Source organism: Osmia lignaria, chromosome 2, assembly GCF_051020975.1.
Source record: "Osmia lignaria lignaria isolate PbOS001 chromosome 2, iyOsmLign1, whole genome shotgun sequence".
Taxonomy (NCBI): Eukaryota; Metazoa; Arthropoda; class Insecta; order Hymenoptera; family Megachilidae; genus Osmia; species Osmia lignaria.
In genome coordinates, this window is record NC_135033.1 from 8,335,135 (window position 1) to 8,347,195 (window position 12,061).

Genomic DNA, 12,061 nt, shown 5'->3' on the forward strand with positions numbered 1-12,061 from the left:
CAATTAGCCTCAAGATTGATACAATTAGTTGGAGAGGACACGAAACCGAGGGGTCGGCAGGAAGAGCGGGCCAAGTCGCCAAGAGACAGACAAGGGGTCGGCCATTCTGACAGGATCCATAAACGCGACTGAGATCCAGGGACGGTTAGAAGGTGCTAACGAGCGTTCCCTTGCTAAATTCGATCCTTCGAATCCGAACAGTGTCCCAAGGGCTACCATTATCGTTGCCTTTGCTGTTCCCGCCATTATCTGCACTACTACTACCCTTGCAGTCGCCTACAACCACCACCCCCGTACGAATCACGGCCCTCCTCGTTAACCTCGAAACGATCCTTCCTACCAGTTTCTCCCTCTCAACACACCTATCCGTCTCGTTCTATCTTCGTGTTTGCTTCCTTCCTTTTGATACTCCCTACGACCCTCCCTTTAAGCTACGTAAATACACGTTCGGCCATTTCTTTGCTGGAATGCACCGATCGTAAAGAAAGATCGATGTTTCTTAGCGAGGCATTAAAATTCTTTCTTCAGTTCTTCTAGCTTTTTTATTCGCGTTCGATGGTACTTTGGATTTCATTCGAAAACAGTGATGCTTAATCAAAATAGCGAGCAAGTACACCGAGTACGTTAAGAATCAATGAGGGGAAAAAGGTGTTTTATGCTCTATCGAGCGCGTATATTTTCGCACAGACCGCACGATATAATGCCTTACCGTGAGTTTCAGTTATGCGGCAGAATGGTAGGAAACTGTTGTTTCTCTGTACGTGCAATAACAGAAGGTACGCCGATGGTTCCGATTCACGGTGGACCGATCATCGCGCGAAAACACGAACGGTTTGTTTTTGCAACCGGGAAACTCGATCGGGGTCCACTCGCTGGAATACACTGCGCTGCTATTTGTAAAAACATACTTAAGAGATAATTGAATTCGTTCTACCGATCGAACTTGCCTTTCTGCAATCAATTTCAGTCGACTAAACGAAACTATAAAATGTCCCCCCATAAAAACGTATCAGATTTTCTCTGTTTTGAAATTGTAAACCCTCGAAGGTAAAATCATCGAGCATCAACCTCTTCATATTTATCGCCTTCCCCTCTCTGTTATACGTCCAATTAAGAGATGATTAAAGGCGCAGCTAACAACAAATGAGATTGCAAAGGCATCAGCAGAAGGGTGCAACTATGTTTCACAGCGGTAACTCTAAAAATAAAAGCTCCGGTACATCGTCGAGGAAACGCGAACGAGACGTTTCTCATTACGCTCATTGTATGTCTCGCATTAGTTCTAGCCAGTCTAATTGCCGCTACCGTGCACCGATTACGTTCGCCGATAACGGATTTGATTATAACTGTTAATGCGTGCCGTGCCACGATTATACTAAGATTGTAACTAATTATTGACTTAAACACGGGATAGCCTCTCGGTTCCCTTATACCACAATAACTTCGAATTTCTCACGCGGATGCGTAGCACGCACCGTGAACGTTTCGAGTACATTGAACCGTTTTTCCTGCTAAACGATCGATCCGAACGAAATATCAATTTTTCTTTATTTTTAATTACGATCGCTCTCATAGATTGTTTTCGCGAATGTTTTCGACGTGGCCGAAAATTCATCCTCGCGACGATATTTTCTCCTCGTATTTCACGTGGGTGTCCGTTCCGAGAAACGCATAATACGGTATGCAGAAGCACAGTAGGGAAACGTATCCCTGGCTCGACTCACATGCCAGAGACGTCGAACGGTGATAAATTTGTGAGAAAGATTTTTTGGACGCGAAGCTTTATCGCTTCCTTGCTCCGACAAACAGCATCGAGGTCGCATGGGGTGAGGAGGAATTAGAGGGATGGGGGTTTCTATCGTATACAGGTAGTCGGTATCGAACATTTATCAGTCCAAGACGGGGAGGCTGATCTGGAAAGACAACCGCGATTGAGTTACGTTGATTTTATTCCGCATTATTCCACCCAGGAGGCGAGCGCGGATACGGAACCGTTCCTTCTTCGCGAGAGATCGAGTTTTATTTGCCGGAATTGCCGGTGCACACACAGAGGCTAGGCCCTGGATCCCGCTCGCTAGGATTAACGTCATTGCGGTTTTTAAGCAGGCAATTTCCTAATTCGGTTGGCCCCCGGGATCCCTGATTTATCGCGCTTTTGCCAGTTATTCCAGTGCCGTATCGGTGATTTACGATTCGGTTTCCGTTCCTGTTCCCTGTTCCCGACTTCCTTCGTTCTTCATCCAATTTCTTCTCGCGCGTTCGCGACTCGAGCTCGAAAGTACGGCACGAAAGTATCATTTCTCGCGGTGTCCATCGGGATCGGCCGACTCGAAACGCAAATTTCGTTCGACCGACAATGGGGGTCCTTCTCGAATATGGAATAAGCGAATAATGAGCGTCTAAACGAGCATAAACGTAAGCGATCCGTGAGAATGTATCGCGAACGGTAAGCATAAGCGATCGAGGCTGTTATTATACGAGGATAATCGATGACGAGGTAACCGATGTCGAGTTACCGTAAATAGGAGAGCACGAATCGTGACCAGGACAAACGAACGAGCGGACGGACGGGCCGAGTTGACGAGCACCAATGAACAGACGGTTACGCCTCGACGCATTAATCGAGTTATTAATTATGTAGTCTCATGCTAATTGTGCCTGTAATCTGCCCGCGATGCCGTAAAATATCCATGCGATTTACGTACCCGACGGATTCGGATTTCGGCTCAAATGATCCGTGATCGTTTCAACCTGTTCCGGGCCGTCATCGTTCGACCGTTCACGATACGAGAACGCGTCATTGTCCTTCTTGCCCTCGGATATCCGCAATCACGCAAACGCTATTCAATTAACGATGAAAAACAGAGAATTTCAATTGCAATCTTATCGTTTTTCCGGGAAGCCTAGAAGAGCTGAGTTAACGAGGGAATAGTAAAAAAAAAAAAGTAAGAAAGCAGGCGTGTTTAAGTCGACATCAAAGTAAAGTTCTTTCTGGTTCCCCTTCGTTTTCGCGGTTCTACCCTTCCCGCCACGATTCCTTTAAGAATCCCCGATAAATGAGTAGCTGTCGTGTAACGAAGGTACACCAGGCTAACTATAGAATTAAGCGTACACTTAGTTTTCTGCTTTGCTGGCACAGGGTGCGTGCAAGAAGCCGCGCTACGGTTATTACACGCGTCACGCGGCAAACTACGGTCACGCACCCTCCCTTTTCCTCGAGACACCCTTTTCGCGGTCGGAACAGTCTTATCGTCACCCTTTATCTTGTCAAACGAAGGGCCAATCCCATTACGCCACCTTACGGCCCACCGCGCTCTCGCATTCAACCTTCTTCCCGAGAAGGAGAACGGATATCAGCTTAAACAACCTCGACCGGAACCTGCACGCGAACCAAGATGTTACCGACAAGAACGACACCCAGCTGTGATCGAACGCGACGATAAAAAGGCAACCTTAATCGTCAACCGTTTCGATCGTCCCGTTTTTCTTTCATTTCGATCGCTCCTCTGCCAATTATTAACGTGTTAATCATTCGCAGATACTGCAAAAGTGTTACTCGATTATATCAATTCGACTGACAATGAAATACGATAATTCCGACGTAACTTACCTTTCGCTTCCGTACACTGTACAAGGTTTAATCGCTGATCCCGCATTCGCACGGTGGAAAATAGCGTTTAAAATATGAATACAAATTGACTTGACACATAACGTTATACATAACGATGATTGCGGTATTAGGAGTAGACGATGTTGAACAATTAAGGCTGACGTTTCTTTACGATACACGATACGTTCGCGTGTCGTTTTAACGATGCAATAACACCCGTTTATCTTAAGACAATTTGTCAGCATTAACCCGACTTTCTCGGTCGCGTTTATCCGACAAGGGAGAAAATTGAATGGAGAAACTTGGCATTCGTGGATTTTGAAATTCCTCCATCGTACACTCGTACACCTGACGAATAAACTCGGCAAAACCATCGAGCGCCCGAATGGAAGGAAAAATAATTCGGCCACGTAGATGATCCCCGATGGGCGAGGAACGACAAAAGAAAAAGAGTAAGAGGCCAGAAGGGAAAGAAGTTTGAAATGGCGGTGTATAAGGAAGAGTTCTGTAGCAAACGACCTCCGTGAGGGAGGTGACTCGATCCAGACGGAAGGAAATTTCTCGAGCATGAGAAAAGAAAATGGTCGATCCATATAGAGAAGCGTACAAGTGGACGATATAGGTTACCGGCCGACAGTATATAGAACGGTGTTGATATAGCGTGCCAAAACCGTTCCGTCTTGAAGGAGGCGGAACGAAGAGAAGAACCGCCACCGTTATCAGCTCGGCCCGCGATTGGCCGAGCTCAGACGGAGCTTTCGAGGCGGCCAATCGCGTCCTGGTCTCCTGCTTTTCAAGGATTCTCCCCCGAAATCCTGGGTGTGGGCGAATCTAGAACACCGTACGGTATCCGTTTCCTCTGCCGTTCGCCCCTCGAATACCTTCCACACCGCGTCAAGACGGCTGCCCACTGGTCAGCAGGATTTCGCCAGGATCTCGACAGAAAGCCTCGATCCTGCTCTTATTTTTCTTACTACCACCCCTTACACACCCTCCGAGCTGCTACTCGACGCTCGATTCTTCCATCCACCGCGTCTTTCGCCCTTCTTCCCAACCCTTCGCTCCTTCAAGAAGCTGATTCGTACAATGCTTCCACTTTTTTATCCTCTTTTTTCCGTCAGATCTCCTACGCTACGTGTTTGCCAACGTTTCTATATCTATAGAAGCGCGTATGCGTTCGCCAGTATGGAGTAACGGGTACATCTCGGTTGCCATGTTGGCAATGATCGGAAAGATGGAATCGAAAAGGGGGCTGAATTTATGCTGCTTACTACGTTTGCAATATTTATTTACGTTCATTCGTGTTCGCCCGTTGTTTCTGTCGACGATTTATATCCCGAATGTCTTATAACAAAACGTTCGTTAAGACCGAGACCTTGCGAAGAAGCGAGAAGTTGCTGAAACTACGACTTCCACTCGAAATCGCTGTTCCAAGCTCGCCATAACTATCCCTATACTTCAGGAGAGAATTATGATGAAGCTGCGAGTGACATCGCGACGCTAGAGACGATATAAGGGCGTCTTTAAGATCTCTACGTCACCTAGTGTTACTTGATCTCTTTCTCCCCAACCTGTCAGATCCGGCTCCTCTCACCGATATATCCGAATTTTATTATACGAGCGTAGAAAAAAGCTAGCCTTCTCGACGAAATCTCCGTGATGGCAAATATCGTGTTCGCGGAAAGGTAAAAATTAAGAAATATTGAACGAATAACGATGGACAAGAATGTAAATTACTTTTCGATGAGGACAAGCGTGTACCAGCTTATCGGTATCGTTTGATACGACGATTCTAGGTCGAAACTAACAGGGTCGTAAAGTAAAGACGTATTCGCGAAGAAAAGTGAAACGATAGAGAACGGGTCGTAAATAATGAGGAAACAGTGGCAGCTGATTCGCAAAGTCGTGCTATTGATAAGATTATCATAAAAGCTGCGTTAAATGGTCGGTGAGCGAGGTTACGTCGGATATAGGTGGTGGCAAAACGACTCTATAAATGCGTTTACTTTCAGCTATAAAAGCGGCGTGCTTCGGTTATCCACGGTTTTAAACGTACCACCCGCACACCTTCCCATTTCCCTTTATACGTGTATGTATATCGGACGCTTGAAAACGCTGGATCGTGTGCGAGCGAGTACGTTTCATGGAAGGAACGAGACGTCGAGGCAGCCAGTCGCTTTACGATAAAAGCCCTCTTTGAGGGATCCGTTTATTGGTTGCTAAACATCGATATATTGCTTTCGGGGTTGCGCAAAGAGGCACCCTGTCCTCCGCGTATCCATCCATTCAACCATACGCTCCACTCTTTCCCTCTTTCATTCCGTGTATACACACACGACACGCGCGTACACCGACACCCCACGGGTAATATATACTTATGGCTGTACATACAGAGCTTTCTAAGCTTTTGAAAGCACGACCAACGCGTTCCGGGCTGTCGTGACGCGAATGAATGCAGCGCTGTTCGCGAAACTATTCGAACCACTCCAATTGCAGTTTTTAACACGTAAAATACGTGTACGTACGTTTACTTAGATTTCAGATTGAACGCGTTGAAATAAATCAAACGAAATTGAACGATCCGACGCAATCTGATCGAGCTAAACTTTATTTCATCCCCAATTTAAACGCTTCTACGTATTCGGGTCACACACGTTTCTCTAGGGCCTAGAATTTAGTCACTAGCCTGGTAATATCTCGAAGAAGGATGATCGATTCTACGGGATAAAAAAGGAAATAAACGAAGGATCAACGACTATATCACCTCAAAGACGTGTCCCTTCGCTCAAGATGATCCCTGTCAACCGGCTTGTATTTACCCTCCTCCTAGCTGGCGAATATTTTATCTACCTCGTATCACCCTGAAAACGTTCTCTGAATCCACGACCGCAAACAGAGAGAATCGTAAAATATCATAACGAAGTAAACGAATTGAAGTGTTTTCCCAAATCCTTAACCGAACACGAGGATCGCGAGTACCTTGAAAATTTTATCGCGAAAGTCGTTAGGCGAACGATCGTGGAATTTCCATGAAATTGCTTATTAAATCAGCCAAGTTTTTCGCGACGATTTAACGGTACCGTGGCCATTTGTCTCCGTGGATTTTATTGCCTCTCGCGCTGTTAATAAAGCAACCCTGTTTGGCTGCGTGGAAACTTTCGGCATAATTTTCCTTCTCGTGAAATTCAACTTCCGTTTCATCGTATCGTTTTTTTTTCTACCTCTTTGACCACCTTTAAGAGTTTATCATTTAGAAAGAAGAAAAAAGAAAAGAATTTTATGAAATTTTGTTTAACTTCGAAGGTATTTTCTTTTTTTTTTTTTTCCTTTCGAATCGCATGAAATGCGAGAGACGAGTATTTCCATGGAAAGGGGGAACAGTTTCGCGGAAAATCACGCGATCGATTCGGAATGAAAACGATGGGACGCGTTTTGGTCGACAGACGTGCAGCCGTCGCACTAGAAGACACGGTAGCCACGGTAATAATAATAGCCAAAATATTCCGCGGGCTGTGTCGCTGTGCGCGCACTGGGATGGGCGACGATTTCGTGGGATGTTGGTTTGGCAACATGTGGTTCGACGAACGCAATCTGCCACTGACATTTCGAATTAAACTCGTCGAGGACCGGCCTGACTGGTGAGTTTCCCGAAGGAAACGAGAAAAATCTTGTCGAGTTATAAGCTAACGGGGCTCGAACTTGCGCGCATTGTTTCACGTTCAAATCGTTCATTTTTATCCTCCCCTCGCTATTACAATTTCTTTTCACAATTAAACGAACGTGTATCTTAATGCTAATGTTTGAAATTGTGACCACTTCTCAGAGTATCAGAGGAAGGAAAAAATCTTATATTTATTTTGCAATGCATGGGGTAGTTGAATCAATGATATTACAACGCGAGGCAAGAAGCAGAGGCCGCAAAAACTGTAAAAGGGTTCTTATAGCCGTAGCTTTCCAGCTTTGGCTAAGCCGATATGCATTCATTATAATAAGAAATGGAAGGCGCCGAGTGAAAAGTTTGAACGCGCCCTGGCTTATCAACTTCCTCTGAATTTTCTATTATTTAAGAAGAGAGAACTCTTCGTGTTTCGTCTTCTCTACCCTACCACGATCTTGTCCTTCCTCTTTCTCGGTTACTCTCCCTTCGTGGCCATTCGCGGCAAGGGTGGTAGTGTTTTCCTCGAGACACACCGCCCAAGTACCGAGCAAGTTGACTTAACTTTCTTCTTTCGTGCAAAAGCTAAGGATGCACGGCATTTGAAGTTCGTCGAATAACCATTAGCATATTTATTATTTGTCATTCGACGCAGCGTTAAACGCGTTTCACCCGTGAAACTTACCAACTATCCTTAAGGCTGTGCCTTAAAGTTGATACAATAAACGTTAACGTATCGCTAGGCACGGTTAATGAAAGTATAATAAAGTTGGAAAGAAAAGGAATGATAATATCTATGAAAGTTAACAGTAAAACATAGCCGATTATCGTAGAATCAAAGAATCGACATTAAAGTTCGTCTTAGAGCTCATGTGCCCAGTTACAAATATAGGTATACCCGTTCATATATCACTCTTTTAAAATAAACTGTTCTATCATGGATATGTTGTTTTATAATGCAATGTTCAATGCGTGCCGCAACTTGCTCGATACGATCAGGCAATAAAAACAAATGTTGCTATTTTTTACTTACTACTTGATGTCGACTGGGTATAAATTAAGGGTTGACTCGTGTACCAGAGAGGTGGTGCATGGAATAAATACTGTAGGTGACGCATAAGTGTTCTGCATGTAGGCCATGTAGGAAAATATGCACGGACCTGTGAACAATTAACGAAACAGATAGGTTAATACATTGACTATGTTACAGAAATAATTATCGACATTTAAAACATTAACGGGAGTACTCACTCTTGTTAAATAAATATTAGTTCAACTGTGTAAAGTATTAAGGTCAAGGCGAATTATTTCAACTAGGAAATGCCGCCATTTCAAATCCCACTTGGCCACCATGCGGAAATCCGCGCAAGCTTTGTTACTTGCCGATAAAAGCTGAAAAAACCCAACGTGCTCAAAATCGGTCGATAAAGTAGCGCAGAAGTCTGATATATGTAAAATACATTTACACTTTCAATGTTATCAGTATTGTTTCAATAATTTCTATCTACTTCACCTGATTGTTATGAAATAGAGAAAAACAATTTCATTGTAGAAACATGAACAAGTAGATAGTGCATCGAATCAGACAATGCATAATGCATGCGTTCAAAGATTAGAAACAAAACCTCGAACTATAATGCTCTATATCGAAATAAGTATAACTTTCTCAAAGTATTGACTCTTTCTGTCAACAAAATAAGGGTGATACTTACTCTTTTGGAAGAAAAATGACTAAACTAGCAGAAATTCGACGCCACAACGTATTTCACTACCGCTCCCGCTGAACTTTCAAACCGGAAGTACTACGTCAAACATTGCGCAGAAATAAAATAAATTTTTATTTTAAAATATACCCTATCTATATTTTTTATAAATATTTGAATGAATAATTTATTTATTTATAAAATATTTACGAAATATAATACAATGAAATGTAATAAATGCAAAATGAAAATAATTATCAAGCAAATATAAAAGAACGTACTACTGGAATATTACATAATGATTCAAAAGACACTTTAATTAACAAGTATAGAGAAAATTGAAATACCATTAATGCAAATTTTCATTATGCTGCGTCCTATGATTTTTCATAATGAACGATATAAAAACGGAAGAAGAAAGAAAGCGGGAAAATCAGTTTCAATTCCCTTGTAAAACACCAGTAACCATAAAACACTAGCAGACAGTGGCGACGCCAAGTTTGCAGACAGAAGAAATAGCAGTGAAGCAACGTGCTTTAGCCCATTTTAACTATACAAGTGCCGAAATATGATCATTCATATTGTGTAATTTGTTAATAATTCGTACTTCCTTTTCTCGTTTTATCGTTGCACAAAAAGAACACAGTTATTGTATTTTTATAATCAAGTACGATTTTTTATGTAATTTCCGTATAAATAAAAGACAAAAGTTAAGTGATAGCAACGTCGACCCCCTTTTATCGCCGACACAAATTACCGGAGCCCCATGTTTCTCTGCTGGTATTGTTTTTAATATTTTATACCGTGTATGGATTTAGCCATGGATGTTCGAAATGAGGTACGATAAATCAGTAAAAATATTTATTAAGTATGATATGAAAAATTATAATTATCATGTATGATTCTATAATGTGCTGTAGTATGTAAGGTTAGGTTTACGGTTACATGATGAAGTTGAAATCTATCATTGATTATAAAATGAAATGCAGTCAATTGAATATCTTATTTATGTAGAAAAAATGTAATCTATTGTGTAAAGTTAACAAAAAATATATTTATTTTTAAACAATGTTGTATTTTATTGTGTAAGTTATTATGAGTTTTGTATTAAATTATATTAATTTTCCTTCCTCTATAAATTTCTGTATGAATATTTCTGTGTAATGATCCATTATATAATTCCATAGCATCATAATAGTGTACAAACAAGTAAAAAAACAAAATGAACTTATGAGGTAATACTGCTGAGTATTTATTGATTGACCTAAAATTCTGAATATTATGTATTCATTGTACATCTTCTATTTTTGTTAAAAACAAATTATATAAACTGTTTATAATAAAGAGTATTTGTTAAAATATTCATAATTATTCTGATTCATTATTGTTTTATTTAATGTAACATTTTTTTATTTCAGCTTGATTTTCAATTCTTGGATTTACACGATTTAAATGATAATGACAAAAATCATTTACTAAATATTTTAAAATCCAATGTCACTAATGATGCCTTAAAATTGCCATGGGATACAGTTGAAACTAACAATGATATCAATACCTCCATAACAGAAATTCCACAAATACAAAATCAATGGTATCATAATGGTAATAACATTTTAAATCATTATATAGATTTCAAAGATTTTGAAAAATGTTGGTTGTAAAATTAATTTATGTTTTATTAAATGTTATATGTTATTTAGCAATACCACCACCACCTTCTTATACACAACAGATAATGTGTAGTGACTGGCAGGGACCACCAATATATCCTGTTCCAACAGATGGTCATATACAACCATTTATGCCAGCAATGACATACTCACATCCTGGTTACAACCTTGGAAGTGAAATTCATGATGTGAATTGTAATAGAGAAAATAACAGAAGAAATAATCGAGGAAGAGGAATCAGAAGAGATAATTTCAACCGTGGAATGAATCCTGCTAATGAAATGCAACCAGGGTATGTGGGAGAACAGGGACAATTTCATCCACCATTATCTTTTGTAGTTATGTACCCGGATCAGACGCAACAGCAACAGTTTTCTGGTCATGTTCATTATCCTCCATTAGCTATATATCAGCCAAATCTTCATACACATACAAACACACATCCTCATGCACAATCTGCATATGGATATCCTCCATATCATCATCCTTCAGGAAATATGAGATGTGTTCGACAAACGACGCCTATGCTTTCTCAACCTACTCAAGAGTGTACAAAAGTACAGAATGCAAAGCCTCATGAGAAACGCGTTCAAAACGTTTATACGCCCGTCAAACAACCTTTTCATCAAGTAAACGAGGAAGATAATTCTTCACAGACCAATATAGTTACTACAGTAATAACTGTAAATAACAGTAAAGTAGAACAATGTACTGATAATACAGACGAAAATACTGCCAATAGAAAAAGTTCAAATACAAATGGGAAAGTACCCCCTGTTAATGTTAAAATAGAGCACAATATTGTATCTACTGTAAATGAAAATTGTAATGGAACTGAGAATAATGATGTACCATGTGTGAATATTAATAGTAGCATCGAAGTAAAACAAAATGGAGAAACTGACAAAGAATATAAAAACGAAACTGTTTCTAGTATTAAAACTACTGTTGTTAAAACATTATCAAAATCTATTTCGAAAAGTGAAAATGAAGCACAAAAAGAAGATGCTCCTATAAAACCTTTACCAGAAGAAGTTGTTATTAAACCATCAAATACGCCAGTCACTGTATCCACTGCACCGCCTGCTGTATCGAGCATATCTTGGGCTAGCATTTTGAAAAAAGGAAACACAGAAACGCAATCAACCCCGTCAAATCATAAACCAACAGCACGTATTAATCCCTTACATATTAATTCAATCACAGAAAATAGTCCAGCGTCAAAAGCGCAGCTACAGTCAACAGATAAAGACCAACGAGGCGGGGTAATTTTTGGAAACGAAAATATTTCATCCAGCATACCAAATGTTGTCAATGAAAGTAAAAATCCACAAACAGAGTCATTGCAAAATCGTTTCAATGATCCTATTGCTTATCGAATGGGCGGTAAGTATTATTGCAACAAGTTTTTAAAAAAGAA

At 40.8% G+C, this 12,061-nt stretch overlaps 1 protein-coding gene and 1 long non-coding RNA gene across 6 annotated transcripts in view; one reads left to right on the top strand and one right to left on the bottom strand.

Annotated features, from left to right (window-relative positions):
* LOC117607006 (uncharacterized) overlaps positions 1-9,069 on the bottom strand; it is a 115,554-nt gene extending 106,485 nt beyond the window's left edge. For both annotated transcript variants that reach the window (XR_013062943.1, XR_004582111.2), the window contains exons 1-3: positions 8,978-9,069; positions 8,517-8,657; positions 8,299-8,425 (exon numbers count right to left, since the gene is read on the bottom strand). This is a non-coding gene — a long non-coding RNA (uncharacterized LOC117607006). The remainder of the gene's footprint in view (positions 1-8,298; positions 8,426-8,516; positions 8,658-8,977) is intronic.
* Usp10 (ubiquitin specific protease 10) overlaps positions 1-12,061 on the top strand; it is a 201,463-nt gene that overhangs the window by 186,618 nt on the left and 2,784 nt on the right. For 3 of the 4 annotated variants that reach the window (XM_076690758.1, XM_034330144.2, XM_034330145.2), the window contains 2 exons: positions 10,387-10,573; positions 10,672-12,027. In XM_076690758.1, coding sequence (XP_076546873.1) covers positions 10,387-10,573; positions 10,672-12,027 — 1,543 coding nt within the window. Of the gene's footprint in view, positions 1-9,459; positions 9,807-10,386; positions 10,574-10,671; positions 12,028-12,061 lie in introns of those variants that run through there. The other variant, XM_034330142.2, reaches the window with a different exon arrangement.